Source organism: Alexandromys fortis, unplaced genomic scaffold (assembly GCF_014885135.2).
Source record: "Alexandromys fortis isolate MF-2015 unplaced genomic scaffold, M_Fortis_MF-2015_v1.1 scaffold_22, whole genome shotgun sequence".
NCBI classification, from domain to species: Eukaryota; Metazoa; Chordata; class Mammalia; order Rodentia; family Cricetidae; genus Alexandromys; species Alexandromys fortis.
In genome coordinates, this window is record NW_026067900.1 from 6383336 (window position 1) to 6404926 (window position 21591).

Consider the following 21591-nt stretch of genomic DNA (forward strand, 5'->3'; position numbering starts at 1 on the left):
AGATGTCCAGTTGCCACTATATCATTTGTTTTAAAGATACCTTTTTTATTTTCATTTTATGTGCATTGGTGTTTTTGCTGTGTTCATGATTAATAAAAACCCAGAGACAGATGCTACGGTTCAATAATACTACGGTTTCTAATAATCTGTGTAGCCCACGAGCTGGCTTACCAGGAAAGATCTTAACCTGCGTCTGTCTGGAGTGGGAGAATCATGGCAACTCTCGACTAAGCTTCTTTCTCCCAGCATTCTCTTCTGTTTACTCCACCCACCTATGTTCTAACCAATAAAATGGGCTAAGGCAGTTTCTTTATTATAATTAACCAATGTCCTTCCTCCATCATTTGAAGGTCAGAAAAGCAAAACAGCCAAGCACTGACTCTTAACTCTACCTCAGTCTAAAATAGCGATCCTGCCTCCAGGAATTTCAGAATGAGACTGTGTGTGAGAGCTGTCTCCTCCTGTCTTATATTCCTCTCTAGGACTGAGATTAGAGGCATGCACCACTACCTCCCAGTTTCTGTGGCAAACTAGTGTGGCTGCTGGGATTAAAGGTGTTGATCTGTAAGGCTGACCAGTGGGATGTTTTACTTTCTGATCTTCAGGCAAGCTTTGTTTGTTAAAATAGAAATTAAGTATCACTACATGCCTATATGTATGTCTGTGTATGAAAGTGTTAGATCCCCTGGAACTAGAGTTACAGACAGTTCTGAGCTGCCTTGTGTGAGTACTGGAAATTGAACCCAGTTCCTCTGGAAGAATCAGTGCTTTTAACTACTGAACCATCTCTCTAGTCCCCACAATATCATTTTTATATCAGTTATATCATTATTATCTTTGTTAACAAAGCTCTTTTTCCTCTATTTAATTGCATATGTACCTTTGTCAGAAATCACTTGAGCATAGTTGAATGGGTTTATTCCCTTTTTGTGGTGGTTTGAAAGAAAATAGCCCCCAAAGTGAGTGGCACTATTAGGAGGTGCGGCCTTTTTTGAGTAGGTGTAGTCTTGTAGGAGGAAGTATGTCACGATGAGGTGGACTTTGAGGTCTTATATATGCCCAAGCCACACCCAGTGTCTCAAACCACTTGTTGCCTACAAGATTATAGGGCTCTCAGCACCACGTCTACCTGCACACCATCATGTCTCACTATGATGATAATGGACTGATCCTCAGAACTATCACTGAGCCAGTCCAATTAAATGTTCTCTTTAATTAGAGTTGCTATGGTCATGATATCTCTTCACAGCAGTATCAACCCTAAGACACACTTGTTTTCTGTCCTGTTCTGTTGGTATGTATTTCTGTCACCTGTCAGAAGTATAGTGGTAATACTAGCTTTATAAATGAACTTGAAAGTTTCTCCCATCTTCTATTTTCTGAAAGAAATGTGTAGAATTGGTGTTAGTTTATAAACATTTGGTAGCTAATTTCCTTAAGTGAAAATACTGTTTACATTTAATTTTTGATGTTTTGATGATCAATTTTATGACAATAATGAGTAATATGATAGATCACAGTCCAGATAAGAGAATTGAAATACAGCTTTAAGATTAGTATATGGGGGGTGGGGCTAGGGAGGGCTGGAGAGATGGCTCAGTGGTTAAGAGCACTGACTGCTCTTCCAGAGAACTATGGTTCAGTTCCCAGCACCCACATGACAACTTACAGTGGTCTATAACTCAAAGATCTGACACTCTCACACTGACATACATGAAGGCAAAATGCCAGTTCACATAAAATAAAAATAAATCATTAAAAAAGATTAGTATCTGAAACAAATAGGCATCCTATGGTGTCTATATTCTTATAGCTTCATTGTTTGTTCTCTGTTCTTTGATCATATTTAAAAATCATTTTGTCTTATCTTAGGGTTTCTATTGTTGTGAAGAGAAACCATGACCACAACTCTTAAAATGGGAAACATTTAATTGGGGCTGACTTACAGTTCAGAGTCCGTTATCCTCACGGTGAGAAGCATGGTGTCATGCAGGCATACATGGTGCTTGAGAAAGAACTGAGAGTCTACATCTGGATCTGTAGGCAGCAAGAAGAGAATACAACACTGGGTGTGGCTTGAGCATCTGAGACCTCAAAATCCACCCCCAGTAACACTTTTCCTCCAACAAAGCCACACCTCCTAACAGTGCCAGTCCCTATGGGCCTATGAGAGCCATATTTATTTATACCACCACACATCTAGTGTTAGGATTTTGGAAGATCAGAGAGCATCTTTTAGAAGTATTTTTTAACACACTGTCTGTCTGTCTGTTTGTTGACTTAATTGATCCTCTAATAGGCATTTCAATCCTCTTCCAGAAAATGTTTTGTATGTTTTTGTTTACTTATTTGCTTTGATTAGCTTTTATGCATTTACTATGACACTCACAGTGTTCTTAAGATTGCCCAGGTCAAGTGTGGTAGCTTTAGAGTCAGGTGAGGTTTTGATCCTCATTTATAGTTGATCTCAAAGTTCTTTTATCTGGTTTTCAGAAAGTAAAGTGATTATTTGAGGTAAATTTTTAATTTGTCCTGTATTCCATAACCATTTTATTTGAATATAGGTATGATATGGATAGTATAGCTCTGTAGATGGGTCATTATCTTTTGTTCTGAGGGCTTTTTACCTTGGGGAAAATTCTCTCTCTCTCCCTCCCTCCCTCCCCCTTCTCTTGTAGTCTCAAATATCTAATAAATGATAGTGTCTTGTGCTCTTCAGCTACAAAGACTTACACATAGCACCTCTCTTGTTAATCACACCAAAGTTGTAATCTGTCTTAGTGTCCATGCTTGTTTGTTTCAGTTCAGAGATATACCTTATTTCTGATCCAGCTTTCTTATGATGCAACATAAGATACTAATCTGTGTGGCTTTGTGACTGTTTTCCTCACTGTGTAGTAGGGGAAATAGTTCTTTCCCTTCTGGGTTACTTATTAACATTTCCACCCCAAGTTTTAGTTTGTTTTCAGTTGTTACATACATTATAAAATTTAAGCAGTAATGAAAAGTACAAGAAGCCTTTTAGAAATTTAAAAGATGTTGAAACCTCAAAAGTCTCATCTTTTAAGAAGAAAAGCTGTTTTTACATTTCTACCTTTTGGTTTATTCCATGATTTTTATTGTGAATATTAACATATTCTGTGCACATAATAAATTTTCCTGTGCTTGAAACCTGGAGTTCTGCAGGACCAACCCTAAAGAGCGTTGAAGCTTAGCAAAGTGTCAGTGTCTTGGGGTATAGCTAGACCCTTCTGCCAGCTCACTCATTGGAATACATAATGGATTTATGGAAAAAGAAGTTTCAGAATCGTGAGATTAGGACACAAAATGTTCTTGATTAAAATCCCAATAGAGTTATGATTATCAGATGTAACAGTAGCAAATGAAAATAAATGTGTGACCTTGCATAAGTCATTTTTGCTTTTTTTTCCTTTTTTCTTATTTTTTGTTATTCTTTTTTCTTTTATTATCATTTTTGCTTTTGAATTAATTTATTGTATGTATTTATGAAGTGTATGTAAGTATACACACATGTCATAGCATGCATGTCAGAGATCAAATATCCAGAATCCATTTTTTTCCTTTTGCTGTTGTTTGCCAGGACTGAACTCAGGTCATCATAGCGATCTCACCAGCCCCATTCTATTGTTTTGAGTCTATTTCAATAACTGAAAATAAAAAGATTAGACTAGATTTAGTTTTATGTAGTGTTTTCTTTTATTCAATTAAAATTTATTTTATCTAACATTCAATGAAATTTTAAAGTTGTATTCAATCTCAATGTACTTTTTCTTACATTAAGTGGTATCAAATGGTGTTTAATATGCCTCTATTACATATTTGTAATATAACTTAAATCTCATCTTGTTTAATCTTTATGAAAAACTCTATAGGATAATGTTGTCTCAGAAGGAAATAAATGGTTAATGTAAGTAAAATACATATAGCTAGTGAAAGATCTCAGACTGGTGTTCTAGAGGGACACTGAAACAGATATTTTGGTATGGAGTTTATTCAAAGAGTTATTAGTGCCCTGAACAGATAGACAGCAGATGACAAGGGCTATTAAGAGAGGAAATTAGGGCCGCTATGGCTTAAGTGGGAGTTTCTTACACCTTTCTGAGGATGGGGATGATTTTACAGCACAAGCCTGCAGCCAGGCTCTCTGATTCTCATGCAGAAGTCAGGGAAGGGGTTAGAAGTAGGATGTGTGGCCATCTTTAATGTAAACTCACTTCCCCAAGTGAAAGATCCTGGCACTCGGAAGTCTGTTAGCTAGAGATTCGTGGTCTCTCAGAAGCCTGTCGTTATCTCTCAGAGGAGATGGGCTGCTGCAGCTATTGAAGGCTGAGCAACAACTGGATTCTAATGTTACCTTCTAAAGTAGCTGCAGAATCAGTTTTTTTGTTGTTGTTGTTAAAAAGCAGTGGTTTATTTCTTTTCTTTCCTATGTTATTGTTGTTGTCCTAGGTAGGGTTACTATTGCTGGAATGAAACACCATGGTCAAAAGCAGTTTGGGGGAGTGGGTACTTATTTGACTTAAGCTTCTACTGTTCATCATCAAAGGAAGTCAGGACAGGAACTCAAACAGGGCAAGAACCTAGAGGCAAGAGCTGATGCAAAGGCCATGGGGGAGTGTGCTTATTGACTTGCCCCCAAAACTTACGTGGCTTTTGCGTTTTTGGTTTTTTGAAGTAAGGTTTCTCTACGTAGCCCTGGCTGTCCAGAAACTTACTATGTAAACCATGTTGGCTTTGAACTCAGAGATTGGTCTGCCTCTGCCTCCCAAGTGGTGGGATTAAAGGTATGCACTACCTGGCTTTCTTATAGAACCCAGGACCACCATCACTCACAATGGGCTGCACCTTTCCCCATCAATAACTTATTAATAAAATGTGCTCCAGACTTTCAAAGAGTCCGATCTTATGGAAGCATTTTCCCAATAGAGTTTTTCCCTTGATTCTCTCCTTTTAGATAGTATAGCTTGTGTCAAGTTGACATAAAACTAGCCAGCACAGTTGTTATATATGTCATGGTTTTGCAAGATAAGATTAGTTGAGGATTTTCTTTTATATTTATTTATTATGTATACAATATTCTGTCTGTGTGTATGCCTGCAAGCCAGAAGAGGGCATTACAGACCCCATTACAGATGGTTGTGAGCCACCATGTGGTTGCTGGGAATTGAACTCAGGACCTTTGGAAGAGCAGGCAATGCTCTTAACCTCTGAGCCATCTCTCCAGCCCCTGAGGATTTTTTTTTACTTCAGGAAGTGTGACATATATGAATATGTGTGAATAAACATACAGAATAAGTATTATCATGATGCATTTAATGTTCGTAGGTATCTATTGATACTTTGAACTATCATTATTGACTTGAAATTCTGTTTGCATTGAAAGAAATGAGTGAAATTCTCAGATTGAGACTAAAGGCACTTGTATGCGAACACACACACACACACACAAATTGTTCAGTATCTAGTCCAGGAGGCCATTGGATTGGATCCCCTGAAACCGGAGTTACAGATAATTGTGAGCCACCATTTGGGTGCTGGGAATTGAACCCGGGTCTTCTGAAAAAGTAGCCAGTGATCTTAACCATCTTTTCAGTTCCACGGAAGTGGTTTCGGTGTTTACATTCCCACTAGAAATGTATGAATGTTGAATGTTCCACATCCTACCAAAATACTGTTTTTTTCAGTTTTTACTTTGGTTTTTGGTTTTTGTTACATTGATTTGTTCTCTGTGTGAGATATATGTTTGCATGTGTGTGTATGCGTATGTGTCCGAGTATGTATGGTAGAGAAATCAGAAGACAACTTTGTGAAGTTTCGCCCTCCACCTTGTAGATTCCAGGATTAAATATGGGTCATCAGGTTAAGCAGCAAGTGTCCTCTTTACCCTCTTAACCATCTTGCCAGCCCTTAGTGTTTTTAATTTTTTATATTCTGATAGTATGCTATTAATATATCATTATGTCTCCCTCCTTTCCTGAATGCCTAATTATGTGGACCATCTTTTCATGTATTTATTGAACATCTGTATATAATTTTTTATGAAATTTCTATTCCTGTTGTTAACATATTTATTAATTGGGTTAACTGTCTTTACTTTTGAGCTACAGGAGTTCTTTATATATTCTGGACATCTTTTGTCAGATAGGTACTATACATATTCTTTTTTTGTCCCCTCTTTTTTTGAGTTTTTTGTTTTTGTTTTTGTTTTGTTTTGTTTTTCAGACAAGGTTTCTCTGTGTAGCTTAGGAATCTTTCCTTGGACTAGCTCTGTAGACCAGGGTGGCCTCAAACTTAGAGATCCGTCTTCCTCTGCCTTCCGAGTGCTGGGATTAAAGGTTTACGCCACCACCCCGGCTCCTGTGTTGTTGTTTTTCTTTTTTTTTAAGATTTATTTATTATGTATGCAGTGTCCTGTCTGCATACAGGCCTGCCAGAAGAGGGCACCAGATCCCATTACAGATGAATGTGAGTTATTATGTGGTTGCTAGGAAAATTGAACTCTGGACCTCCAGAAGAGCAGTCAGTGCTCTTAACCTCTGAGCCATCTGTCTGTCCTACACATAAATCTCTCTCACTCTCTATCACTGTCTCCTTCTCCTTCCCTCCCTCCTCTTCCTCCTCCCATCTTTATTCCCCCCCACACACACATACACATGCTTATGCATGCGCACTCGCGCGCGCACACACACACACACACATTTATCAAGACAGGGTTTCTCTGTGTAACAGTCCTGGTTGTCCTGGGGTTCACTTTGCAGACCCAACTGACCTCAAACCTAGTGAGATCCACCTGCCTCTGCCTCCCAAGTTCTGGATTAGAGGTATGCACAACCACTGTCCGGCCTCGCACATATTCTCTTAATTGATACTTTCAACACATAGAGCTTGCTTTTCATTTTATAGCATCCAAAGCCCCATGTAGCCTAGGCTGGTCCTGAACTCACTACGTAGCTAGAAAATGATCTTGAATTTCTAATCTTCCTGCCTTCACCTCTTGAGTGCTGACATTAAAGATGTATAACAGCACAGCTGGTTTATAATTCATTTCTCTTTTGATAGTACTCCTACATCTCATGAAAGGTTTCTGTCTTTGAAATTGTAGCCATTTCCTATAGTTTTTTTTTTCAAAATACATTATAGTTTCAGATTTTATTTTTAGATTCGTTTGTTTATTTGTGACAGGGTTTCTCTGTGTAACAGTTTTGGCTGTCCTGGTACTCTCTCTCTAGACCAGGCTGGCCTAGAACTCAAAGAAAGCCACGAGCCTCTGCCTCCTGAGTGCTATAAAGGCATACACCACCACTGCCTGGCTATTTTTAATTTTTATCTAGCTTTAATTATAGTATGAAGTGTGTTGATTTCTATACAGATGTGTTCAGTTTATGATGTTCAGTTATGATGTTCAGTTTATCATATATTGTTGTTAAAGGATTCTTCTAGTTCTCTAAATATCCTTGATTCTTTACAAATATGTTGACTGTGTTGAAGACAGTCCTCATTCCCACCTCTTTTTTGTTGCATGTAGAATTGCTTTCTCTGGCAGCTTTCATGGAATGCTTTTTGTGTTTTCATCTGTGCTGACATGAATGTATAATTGTGTGGTTGAGAGTTTTCAGGCTTCTGTGAGGTTTTGTTTGTCAAAGTTTATTTTAAAAATCTGACCCTTTATTTATTATGTATTTTGTCTCATCTTTCCTCACCTGTCACACATAGACTGCCTGGTTTTGTGTTTATTTTTCCTTTAGGTTCAGTTAGATCTATCAGTTTTCCATTTGTGATCCTTTTACTATTTGTTGGCCTGTAAAGTCATCCAATGAGTTTTTATTACATATTTTTTATGTTCTAGAATGTCCATTTATTTTTTATTTTTATACCTTAAATTTTTTTCAATTAAACCACCTCCGTGTACACATTTATCATGACTACTCCTTACATACTTGAGCTTGTTTGCATTCTTTTTTTATTTTTTGTGTTTTTTGTTTGTTTGTTTGTTTGAGACAGGATTTCTCTTTGTAACAGCCCTAATTGTCCTGGAACTAGCTCTCTAGACTAGTCTGGCCTCGAACTCCCAGAGATCCACCTTCTTCTGCCTCCCAATAATTGAGATTAAAGGCGTGTGCCTCCACCGCCCAGCAATAATTCTTAACTTTAAAAATGTTATCTGCTATTTTTGATACCTCGATCATTCAAGATTTGGTTACTATGAGCTGCTTTTTCTCTGAACTCTGGGCTGGGCATGCGTGCAGGTACTCTTGCACATTCAGAAGCTAGAGGTCAGCCTGGAGAATTAGCTGGTTGGTTGTTTTTGAGACAAGGTCTCTCACCAACCTTGGACTCATTGGTTAGACTAGGCTGACTGGGCAGAGTAGAGTCCCCAAGATCTTTGTCTCCCCTTTTGAGCATCAGGATTACAAGCACATCACCGCACCTACTCTTTCCATAGGTCCTCATGCTTGTGCAGGGTCATACCTAGATTTTTATGTTAGTGCTAGAATCTGAATTCTGGTTCTCATGCATAGCAAGCACTCTTAACTATTTAACCATCTCTCCAGCCTCCCAAATCACCTTTAAAAAAAATGAGGCTTTGTAGCCTCAAATGATATGCAGCCAAAGCTAACTTTCCACTGCTGATCCTTCAGCCTCCATCTCCCCAGTTCTAGAATTAAAGGTCTTTATCAATGTGGCCTACCCCATCAAAAGAAACAAGCAAAGAGACCAGTAAAACAAGTTTATAAAAATACCATAAGTCTGTTTTGTGTTGACCAACTACTTCTGAACACCAGGGCCTGCACTGGAGTGTAGTTAATATACCCAGTGACACTCCATTGGCAAAAACTAATTTTTCCCTTTGCTGGTGGCTATCAGTTGCGATAACTTTTTGGTTAGAGGTAATAGCCCATGTCCACTCCTTCCTCTCAGTACTGGGACTCCATCTGACTTGAACCTGTCTGCACAGGCCCTGTGCATTCTGCCACAGTCTCTGAATCATGTGTGCATCAATCCTATTATATTTGGAGTCATCTATCACCTCTGGCTCTTATAATTGTTCTGCCTCTTCTTTTGCACAGATCCCCGAGCCCTAGGGGAGGGATTTAATGAAGACATCCCATTTAGGACTGAGTGCTCCAAAGTCTCTCTCATTCTCTGTGCATTGTCTAATTATGGGTCTCTGTGTTAATTCTTATTCACTGCAAAAAGAAGCTACTCTGATACAAGCTGAACAAGGCACTAATCCATGTGTATAGCAATATGCCGTTACGAGCATTTTATTGCTTAAGTTCCTTTAGCAGTATTAGGTTTTCCCCTAGGCTCATACCTGTCTAGTCTCATGTTCTTGACCCCGTTAGTGGTGTTTTTACGCGGGCTCTATATCATGGAGTGGGCCTTAAATCCAGTTTTAAAAAGTGGTTGGTTACTTCATAAACCAGCATTATTCATAATTTCAAAAAATTTAGATGAAAGCTCTTTAATATGGAAATGAAACAGATATCTGCTGTCACTATCATTCTTCATCATTGTATTGGAGATTTTTAACTAGAATAATTAGGAAAGAAATATAAATACTGAAAATTATCAAAATGTTAATTATTCGTGAAATGTTTATCTGCAAAAGAATCTATATTCCGTTAAACCTAGTAAGAGTACTGGAAGACTAGTGGGGATAAAGGTCAGCCTAGAAAGCCAATCAAAAGTCAGCTAGAATATGTGATAGAAATATTATCAGTATGTCATTTCTGAGTTGTTATGAATTAATCTGCTCCTCCAACTGCAATTCAATCTCTGTCAGTATCATTTCATGTAATTCTTAGGAGAACTGTGGAATTTGAAAAAAACAAAGTGGATAAATGAACCTGGCATAGTAATGTACACCTCCCAACACTGGAAAGCAGAGACAGACAGATTTTCGAGTTTGAGGCCCGCCTAGTATACATAGTATACATAATAAGTTCTGGGCCGGACAAAGTTTAGGTTTACGTAAGGAGACCCTGTATCAATTACTTTATTAATTAAATATATATACAAAAATATTGTAAAATTCATCTGGAAAAGTGAATGTACATGAATCATTGGTCATATTGAAAATGGACAAGGAGAGTCAATAATAACTAGATATAATGTATTGAAAGTGGTACTACTCAGGGTTAAACAATAAGATTAGTAAAAACAAGATAAAATTTAAGAACAGATTGAACATTATATGAAAACTTGACATAACAGATTAGGGAACAATCAAATTGGGAGAGAAAAATATGTATATTACACATACCATACACAAACATCCCAGGTAGGGATTGAGGTTTTAAAAGATGACAGAATTTTCAAAATAGAATGTATACACTTAGCTGTATAGGGTCTCTTTCTTCTCTGAGGGGGTTGTCATTTTTTGAGTCAGGTTTTTGTGTAGCTTTGGAGCTTGTTCTGGAACTCACTCTGTAGACCAATCTGGCATCAAACTCAAAGAGATCCTTCTGCTTCTGCCTCCTGAGTGCTGAGATTAATAGCATGCGCCACCACCGCCCGGCCTTTTTTTTTTTCTTCTTCTTCTTCTTTTAAGATTTACTTTTAAAAAGTGTGTGCGTGTGTGTGTGTATGAGAGAGAGGGAGGAAGGGAGAGAGGAATATGAATATGCCATATTTTTGTGCATGCCCACATAGGCCAGAAGAGGGCGCCAGATTCCTTGGAATTGAAGTTAATGGCTATACTAAACTGCTCAGTATGGGTGCTGAAAACCAAACTCAGATCTCTGGAATAACAATAAGCATTTCTTAACTGCTAAGCCATCTCTCTAACCCTAGATAGAAGTTTTCAAGACAAAATACATCATAAAGAGAAGGTTAGCCAGGCAGTCTGCCTTTATGTCACGTATGCCTTTAATCCCAGCACTCAGGAGGCAGATGCAGGCAGATCTCTTTGAGTTCGAGGCCAGACTGGTGTACAGGCTCCAAAGCTACATAGAAAAACCCTGTCAGAAAAGAAAGAAAAGGAAGGAAGGAAGGAAGGAAGGAAGGAAGGAAGGAAGGAAGGAAGGAAGGAAGGAAGGAAGGGAGTTAATACATTGGATTAAAAATTTTAATTTTGACCAGACACAGGTGCTATTAATTATCAAAGTCAGCTGTATGTGAGGAGCTGGTATCTAAGATATATAACTTCCTGTAATTTAGTATCATTAGTCTGACCTGAGCCAGAAATTCAGCTCAGTTGATAAAGTATTTACCTCTCAAACATGAAGACCTGAGTAAGGCCCCAGAAATCACTTTAAAATGCTGGATTCAGGACTGGGAAAGAGTCAGGAGGATCGTTGGGTCCAGTCAGACTATTCTGATTCTATTGTTAAGCCCCAGGGCAACAAGACACTGTCTCAAAGGAGGTAGTGTGGCAACTGAGGTTCTCTGTTCTCTACATGAACAAATGCATATATACATGTACACACACAAACATATAATAGCCAGATCCACATAAAAATAGACAAAGGATGGGAACAATTTAAAAGGAAAAATATCATGTTCAGTAGGTAACTGAAAAACACACACAGCATTGCTGAAGAAAAATGTCAGTTAAAAAGCATACCCACTTATATCCACTGTAATGATAAGTTTAAGTGTGTGTGTGTGTGTGTGTGTGTGTGTGTGTGTGTGACATGTAAGTAGCTGCACAGTGGTGGCATACACCTTTAATCCCAGCCCTTGGGAGGCAGAGGAAGGTGCATCTCTGAGTTTGAAGCAAGCCTGGTTTTTTTAAAGCCTGTTCTTTAGAGCGAGTTCCAGCACTGCCAGAACTATACAGAGAAGCCCTGTGTCAAGAAACAAAACAAACAAAAAATCTTTTATAGGGTTATTCAAAGAGAATTTTAATCCAACCTACCTAGAAGTACTTGTTACTCTTTCAGCCATTCTGAGCTTTTCAACTAAACTTAATTCCATCATACCTTGATGTTTTTGCCATCATTGTTTTTACAGAATTGAAATATGGATATAAGTACACAATTCTGATGCTATGTATATTAACTGAAATGAGATTTTAATACTGATTTTCACTTTATAATCTATATCATATATCATATAACTGGATTTTTTTAAAGATTTTTTTTTATTTATATTGTGTGAGTATTTGACTATATCTGAGTATGTATGTATGTCTACCACATGCATGCTCAGATCTGGATTGACAGGTAGTTGTGAGCCTTCATGTGGGTGCTTGGAACAAAAATTGGGTCCTCTGCAAGAGTAACAAATGCTTATAACCAAGCTAGGTGGTGGTGATGCACACCTTTAATCCCAGCATTAGGGAGGCAGAGACAAGTCTGGTCTACAGAGTAAGTCCCAGGACAGCCAAGGCCACACACAGAGATAACCTGTCTTGAAAAAACAAAAAATAAAAGTGCTCAGAACCATTGAGTCATCTCCTCTGCTCCATAACTAGGTTTTGTTGCATCTAAGTGGCTCTTAGACTTCTTGTGAAAGGTATTTAGTTTATGGTATCTTTTAAGACTGTGTAAAGTATCTAAATGTTTTTGCATAATTTGCTTTAACTTATACTTTAATGGGTATTATAACAAAATAGAATACTTAATAAGATGCTTCAGTTTTTCCTTAGTATATATAATTATTTCTGTTTAAGAGGAGTTCTTACATTTAGTAATGCTCTATTCTTTATTAACTCTAACCTTCTTTTTCTTTTAGCAAAACTGTACAATCTAAAGTGGACTGCATTTTGGTAAGTGTAATACCTAACCTCCTGCCATACTTAAATTAGTAATTGATTCTAAATACTAAGTTGTGTGAATAAAATTTTACATTTACAACCCTCTTGCTATGTTCATTATCAACCATCTATTTTTTTGTATGTATCTCATCAATCCTAAAAAATCACAATTGGAAGCAGTTGTGGTTTTGAATCTTAATGATCTTTATTAAAAGATTACTTAAACATTTAATTTAAATGAGTCATTTTTAAAATTCTTATTACTATGTAATTATTTAAAGAAAATATTTTAAATGTTTGGATTGATTAGATAACCTTTGTCATCATTGTTTTAGTGGCTAATGTTTTGGAATTCAGCTACAAAGATAATGTAAATTTAGGTTATAATTATAAGTACTTAAAAACTTTTAATATTCTTGGTGAGTGTGTTTCTCTGAGTTTTGTTTCTTTTTTCATCTTTAGGTTGCAGTTTTTAAGGTTTTTAAGATACAATAATAGTTTTAAATTGGTAGTTCCTTGGGTCTTGAAAAGATTTTATTTTTATTTATATGTGTGTGTGAGTGTCTGTACATGTGTACAGTTATCTGCAGACCAGAAAAAGCTGTCGGGTTCTCTAGCACTGAAGTTGCAGGGGATTGTGAGCCTCCTGACATGGATATTTCAAGAGCTCATGACTGCTGAGCCATCTCTCCAGCCCTCCTTAGGTCTTTTAAATGTATGGAGGGAAAACCAGGCCATCTTTGCATGAAATCCCAGCAGTCATAGAGGTGAAGCCAAAGTGACTACAAGTTTAAAAACCAGCCTAGACTACTTAGTGGGACACACATTCTCTCTCTCTCTCTCTCTCTCTCTCTCTCTCTCTCTCTCTCTCTCTCTCTCTCACACACACACACACACACACACACACACACCCTCTGGCACATACATACACACACACCCTCTCTCTCATACACACACACACACTCATTCATGCATAGACGCTCATACACAAGCACCTGCTGGGATGACAATACTACCACTCCCTATGCTCATGAGCATCCTACAGCTTTGCACTGTTAAATTATGAATTGTCCTTCTTCTATCCACAATATTGTGGGGTTTGTTTGGTTGGTTTGAGTTATCTGGTATTGTGATAGGGATATGATAGTTTTCTAGTGTTTTCTGTTATTGTTAGCATAGACAAATGAATAACAGTTGTTCATAGGGGGAAATTCCATAAGTTCTGTACATTTCTAATTTAATGGCTGAAGGATGGCTTTGTAGGGGTGTTTTTACCTGTATTTTTCACTTCCTGTTTTCCTCCCTGGCTTCCTTCTTTTACCCCTCTGCTTTTTGTCATTGTCTTACAATAATTCTCTGAAATCGGTTCTTGCTTCCTTTTTACAAATAAAATAACAGATAATCTTAGATTGTTATATGTGTGCCATAAGGCATACGTACTTTGGAAGATTCTCCATGTTTTCTCATCATGGACAAAATAAGAAGATGAGTAACATCAATTAAATACTAAATAAGAAGAAAAGATTTTGTATTAAACAAACAAGTGAGCTTGAAATATCAGATATTGATAAGTGCCATCATAAAATTTGAAAAGGACACATTAAGGCAAATGATGGTGACTAGAGTAAACTTAAGTAGGTGGTCAGGAAAGGCCTCATTGAGGTCATAATAGCGGAGCAGACCTGGTCGGGCAAGATGGCTCAGTGGATAAAGAAGCACTGGCAGTAGCCTATCAACTGAGTTCCATCTCCAGAACCCAAATAAAAAGAGAAAGAGCTCCACAAATTCATTCTCTGACCTCTGTAAACATGCTGTGGCATGCATGTGCACACACACAATAAACAAAAACAAAAAAATCAAAGTTGTGTAATGACCTGCCAGCAACACATAGTAGACAAAGGGAACACATTCAAAATTAAGAATGAGGTTTATTATTATTATTATTTTAATTTATTTATTTCTTTATTAATTAATTAAAGATTTCTGTCTCTTCCCCACCGCCGCCTCCCCTTTCCCTCCCCCTCCCCCAAGAATGAGTTTTTAATATTTGAAAAATAATAAGGATTTCAGTGAGTTAACTCATGGAAGGAAGGGAAATGACAGTGGTAACAGAATTAGAGTAGGAAGGAGTAGTTTATGTCTGGTGTGCATAGCTGTGACAGGAAAGACACATGCATCCTAAGCTCATTGAAAGCCAAGTAAAAAACTTAGTAGAACAGAGTGCTCAGACTTTTCAAAAATATTGCTGAGTCAAGCACTCAGGGGGCAAAGACAGGAAGAATTCTGAGAGTTCAAAGCCAGCCTGGTCCACATTACGAGTTCCAGGGCAGCCAGGCTACACCGAAAGACCCTATCTCAAAATAACAACCCCCACAAAAAATTGTGTGTGTGTTTATCTATACATAAGGGAAATAGGATAGAAGTAGAAAAGCTAGTTAGACTATTCATTAATCCAGTAGAGCACTAGAGAATTTTGTTCAAGTGATGGAAAACGTTAACTATTTTTAAATATTTATTTTTATTTTTGCAATTACAGAATAATAATTTTTTTAAACCAGAATTGGAGAAATGGTTCAGTGGTAAGAGCACTGACTACTCTTGCAGAGGATCTGGGTTCAAGTCCCAGCACCCACATGTCAGCTCACAACTGTCTGTAACCCCAAGATCTGACACCCTCACATGACATACATGCAAGCAAAACCCCAGTGCAAATGAAATAAAAACAAGTAATTTTTTTTAAAAATTTCTAAATCTAGGAACTCAGGAGCTGAAGCAGGAGGATTATGAGTTCAAGATGACAGGTCTTGGGATCTTTCATGATGTAATGTTCAGTTCTTTGTATCTCGAAGAATTGAGCAAAACACAGAAAAGCAGTAGTGAAGGCCATTGATTGAGTGACAATGAAAGCCAAGTACACTCCACAAGGCAATGGGCTCCAGAAAGCACATGGTTCAAAAGCTCCTGTGCTTAAAGTGGCTTTTAGTTACAAAGAGGAAATGATGGGGTTCCCTGAAGGGATTAGATCCTTCTTTGACTGGCATGGATGATTAGCATCTCTGCTTATGTAATATTATATTTACTACACATGGTCTAGTCTATAATCTTTATAGCCATCTGCTTGAGATGCAGTCCATATGCTTGAGCTTTTAAAGTGGTTTGTGGTATCCCAAAGGTCACCTTGGGAAATCTTGTTTTCTTAGTGCATATGTGTATCTTTGGAGTAGTCTCTTACTGGGTTTTGTTTTCTAGCCATAGTCAGATTTTTTTTTCTATTGTTAGAGAGGGTTTGTACAACTAAGGAACTGTCTAGGGCAGTCCAAGGGGTGTTTTCAGTTACTTGATCTTGGAGTTAACCTTCCTGGAAGTACATCTAACCCTGCTTCCTGCTTCATTTAGACACAGGCAGCCTCATTTTGTAGCATTACTATTCAGACCAAATGAGATGGGGTCACTGTAGCAGTCTCAAGCAAGAATAATAGGGTCCTAAGAGTTGTTTACTGAAGTTCAGATGTTTCTAGTAACTTAGGTACCTCTTCATTTATTGTTTTCCCTTAGGCAGCTTCCAGAGGCACACAGCTGCTCTTTTTGACCATTTTGTGTCATTCTGTAAATGTTTTAAAGGAAGCATTTGCCAACATCGTTTGTTTGGTTGATTTTTGTCTTGTTTGGTTTTGCAGATGGGGGGAGTATTGTTCATTTATTTGTTTGTTTTGAGACAGGGTTTTGCTGTAGACAAGTCTGAATGCAGACCTTTGTCTCTGCCTCCCAAGTGCTGGAATTAAAGGCATACGCCACAACTGCCCAGCCTTTCCAACATCTTAGCCTTACTTTCCCTAATATTTTAACCTTCTCATGGAAATTTTAGCATATTTCTTTCTAAAATTTGTATAGCTTAGCCTTTTCTTTTTGATCTTTGAATCATTTTGATGTTGAATTTGCTTTTTGGCTTCAGTTGATATTTACCACTTGCATGGGTGTCTAACTGCTCCAGAATCATTTATTGAGAATTGTCTAGCCAATCAAAAATCATAATGTTCAGGTCTTTTTCTAGACTGTGTTCCCCTCCACATCAGTGACATCACCTCATTGTCTTGTCTGCTATCACTTTGTATGAAGTCTGAATTACAGACCTACAAACAACTCAAATTCTCTTTGCCATTTCCATACAAGTTTTAGAATTACTTTGTCAATATCTATTTTAGAAAAATTATTCCATTAATACTTTTATTGGAATTGCAGTGACTTTATCAAAGTCCTCCTCTATGAGTCTGGGATGTCACTAATTAATTGGTTCTTCCATAATTTCTCTCAATACACTTCTATAGCGTTCTCATAGATTTCATACAAATTTTCTTTCTTTCTCTGATAATTTTTTATTACTTTATTTTATTTTATTACTTCCTCCCCTCCTCCTACTTCTCTCCCACTCCCTATACAAATTTTCTTAAAACTATTCCTAAATAATAACTTTTTTAAAGTTTGAATGATATTGTGGTTGGTAACTAAAAATTTTTGTTAGCCAGTGACTTGCCTATATTTATATTGATCTTTTGTCATGCATCCTCACTGCTTATAAACTAAATGCAGTGATTGTATTTTTATTTTATGTTTACGAGTTTTTTGCCTGCATATATGTAAAGGCACCTTGTATATACAGTGCCTGCAGAAGCCAGAAGATGTTGAATTCCCCTGGAGCTAGAGTTACAGGGGTTTTAAGCCAACTGTGAGTGCTGGGAAATCCAGATCCTCTGCAAGAGCAGCCAGTGCTTTTAACTCTCTAGCCCTCTAAACATAGTAATTTTATGTGGAGGCTTTAACACTTTATGGCTGCTTAATTATATTATTAATGAATAGTACTTTATTCCCCTTCAATTTATGTCTAATTATTTTTCTTCGTTGTATCACAATATTGAATTGATTTTTCCATTTCAAATGTGAAAGAGTTCACTGGGGGGAAAATTGGTCTCTGGCTTCTGGTGAAAATGTAGTAACACTAAAACCATCTTCCTACATGCGAGTAGTTGTGCCTGAGTTCTCTTCCAGGAGTGATAGGAGTTCTCAGCTCTTTTTAATTCCCACCATCCTTTACATTCTCAGCAAAGATATTTTGCTCCAGTGTTCTCTATTTATATTACAATGCTTGACACTGAAGTTTGTGTTAGAGCCTTTGTGGGCAAAGTTCTTCCAAGAATCATTCTTTATAGGGTTGGGGAAACCATAATTATCTATATGAGGACAGAAAGTGTATGTGGGGGGAGTCTCTATTTTTGTATTGTAATAATGTGTACTACCTCCTATTGTTGTTTCTGGCACCATTACAATACTAAGTCAATAGAAAGCAAAATATAACAAAGTTGAATATAACAAAGAATAACAATATCTTGTAGGAATCTCTGCTGTAGGTCAGCCATTGTGCAAAGCATTTGCCTTTTTGCTTTGTGGCAATGCTTTTGTTTTAAACTATGCTTCCCAACATTTTTTTTTTGCTTACAGCATTTATCTTTATTATGTACACAAATTTGGTCTATTGTTCCGTTTCGTGTTACTAAAATATAAATAATACCTAGAATGTACTAAATACTTAATTCTACGTGAATGAATGATTTCATTTAATTTTGAAACTTTCAAGTGTGTTTCATGATTATTTTAAATGGGAAGAGAATTATCTTATTGTTCTTAACTGCTAAAGTGATGGATGGACTAAAAGTGGTTGGGAACACTAGAATATAGGATACATGCTTTCTGAGAACCAGACTGATAGTAAAATGAGGCCTTCTAAGGGAGATTATATACTTCCTGCCCCTGCCAATGTGTATACTACAATACATCATTGGAGAGGTTTGTATAAAGCATGGACCATTTGAAAAGTTCCTTTCTTCCTCTGCTAGAGGAAGCATTCTATAGTGAATGCTAAGTGCTAACCAAGGTCAGCATACTAACCCAGACTTGACTAAAACTAAAATTACATTTTGGAGTATCTAATTAAAATACACAATGGGTTTTAAATGCTTGTAGTTGGAAGATAGGTTTATTTTGTGAGATAGCCTTGGAGTCACTTAGTAAAGATGTTCTAATTATGATATTTTTATTTAGTCCAAAAAATTCCATGCTGTTTCTTTCCTATAGTTTTCTTTTAATGTATTACTATTAATCCAATTTTAAGAATTAAACAGATAAATAAATAAAATTAACATAAAAACCCAAAGTATATTTGAAACCACATTCCTAAATGTGAGCTTTTCTTAAATACAGAGAATGTGTACAATTGTAAATAACACACATAAAATTAATTGACTGTTCAGGGTTGTGGGGTTGTTTTCCCTTCAAAATTGAATCTGTGTTTAAACTGTGCTTTATTAAGAATAAATTCTGAGCCAGGCAATGGTGGCACATGCCTTTAATTTCAGCACTCAGGAGGCAGAGGCAGGTGATCTCTGTGCGTTCGAGGCTAGTACGGTCTACAAGAGCTAGTCCCAGGACAGCTAGGACTGTTAGAGAAACCCTGTCTCAAAAAACAAACAAACAAAAAGAATAAATTCTGAGCTAGGCATGGTGGTACTGGTAATACCAGCTTTCAGGAAGCTGAGGCAGGTGTATCTCTTTGAGTTCAAGGCCAGGCTGAAATATGTCAAGAGTTCCAGGACAGCCAGAGCTGCATAATAGAATGACCCTGTCTTGAAAAGACCTCCTCCACCCTCACAACCCCCCCCAAAATTCTGTCATCAGAAATAGCACTAACCAGTTTACTTTCCATTACTTTAGTTTTGCTTGAAATAAGTTACCATGGATATCTTCATTGAAAAAGAGTTATAACATGAGTGTAACCCAAATAGAAGCCACTGTTGAAATTCAAACTATGTCACCTGCATAGTTCAGAAGGGTTTGCTGGTTTTATTTCAGTTTTTTAAACTTTCTTTAGCATTAGTCACATTTTAGGTATTTGAAAATTAGAAAAACATGAGTAGCTTTTGGGGAAATATTAATATGTTTACTTTGGAGGAAATGTTTTAATGGTCTTTCTTTTTACCCTTTGTTTCCAGCAAGAAGTTGAGAAGTTTACAGACCTAGAGAAACTCTACCTCTACCTTCAGCTGCCTTCTGGTCTCAGCAGTGCAGAGAAAAGGTAGCTCTGTCCTTGTCTTTGTCACAGCTGTCTTGTTTGGAGGATGGGGCTAAGCTGTGTGCATTATGAGTGGCTGTTGTTTTAGTAGTCCTAAGCTTTTCAGAACACAGACTGGCGAAAGAATAGATCATTTGGGTCTTTGATAATATTTGGTTAAGTATTTACCTGCAGTTTTTACTAATTTAGTTGTGGAGCTGGCTAAATACTGTGAAATGTAAGTTGGATTTTGTTGTATAGATCAGTGGGAGTATTTATACAGTATACAAATTTGTGAAAATGAAAAAGAACAGAAAACCAAAGAATAATCAAATCAGTATTCTTGATGAATAAGGTGTGGGGTTGTTTTAAATGTAGTGATAAGTAAGCACATATGGGATAAAAGAGGGGGAACAGGAAGTACAGTGTTAAACATAATTCGTGGTAGATATACCTCACTTTAAGTGCTGGAGGTATTGCTTTAGTTTCATCATTAAAAATACTTATGTGGAAAAACTGTTCTTCAGATTCTGTTCTTAAGTGTTTAATTACCTTTTAGTATTTCTGAGGATTCATTCTCCTCATATGTTATTTCCAATTTTCTACTCATTTAAAATTGCCCTTTAAAAGAAATGCAATAAAAATTTTCTTGCTTTTACCTGTCCTGCCTCATACCAAATGTAATAACTATGTAAATTATTTCCTGACCTAAAAATGTGTTCAGTATTTTGGAATCAGATGACTCTTTAGGAGGCTGAGATGAATGTCAGAGTCAGAATAGCTTGCCTTGTATTATGAATAATGCCAATTTCATGAACTCAGTTTATAAAAGTACTACCAAATAATAAATTCATGTTTTGGGTAGACATGGTAGTCTATGAAAAGAGCCTAGTGTGAGAAGGGTTGTAGTGGGAGATTGATCCTCTTGAGAGCTCTCCCATGAATTTTAGAGATGGGGTGTTTAGTATGATTTCATGGTAGGTACTTCTACATGGCATGTTCTTTGAGTGTGCAGACCAAATGGAATATAAAGAATTTACCTTATTTGTTTTAAGCATTTAATGATTTAGTAAGTATAGGCAAATGAATGGGCAAGTAAGTTAGGAAATATTCACACAGAGTTGATTTTGGCCAAAACAAATACCTAATGTTGTAATATCCCTACCACCTATCATTCTTTAGGATCCAAACCAGGAATGGGACAGGTCCGTAATTGCAGCCGGACACTGATTGTAAAAACTGGCTCACAATCTCAAATGAGCAATTTGTATATAGATTCCTGAATATCTACCATCTGTCCTGCGCTCAATTTGATTAATTAATATGTTTTTAACATAACATTTAGGCTTTGCTTTTAAAAATTATTAATGGAATGGCTATCTAATTCAGCTAAAATTTGTCTATATTTTATGACTAGTGATCAGAATGCCATGTCATCTAGTCGGGCACAGCAGATGCATGCCTTTTCCTGGATTCGGAATACCTTAGAGGAGCATCCTGAGACTTCACTTCCCAAACAAGAAGTCTATGACGAATACAAGTAAGTGTTCTGTGTCTTAATACCATCATGTATTAAAGCATATGTGTACTATGTGGTACAGTGATTGATTTTTGTCACTCCTTACCATCTAGCTTTAGAAAATTCCACGAGTCCTTCCAGCTCTAAGCTTTTGTGGTAGAATGAATATAGAGCAAGATTCTCTTTTTTTTTTTTTTTATTTCTTTTTTTTTAATTTATTTATTTATTAAAGATTTCTGTCTCTTCCCC

The 21591-nt window shown here is 36.9% G+C and overlaps 1 protein-coding gene across 2 annotated transcripts in view; it reads left to right on the top strand.

The window, feature by feature from the left end:
- Positions 1 to 21591, top strand: part of Rfx7 (regulatory factor X7) — an 84334-nt gene that overhangs the window by 30518 nt on the left and 32225 nt on the right. For both annotated transcript variants that reach the window (XM_050125440.1, XM_050125451.1), the window contains exons 3-5: positions 12703 to 12736; positions 19765 to 19847; positions 21241 to 21363. In XM_050125440.1, the coding sequence (XP_049981397.1) occupies positions 12703 to 12736; positions 19765 to 19847; positions 21241 to 21363 (240 nt within the window). The remainder of the gene's footprint in view (positions 1 to 12702; positions 12737 to 19764; positions 19848 to 21240; positions 21364 to 21591) is intronic.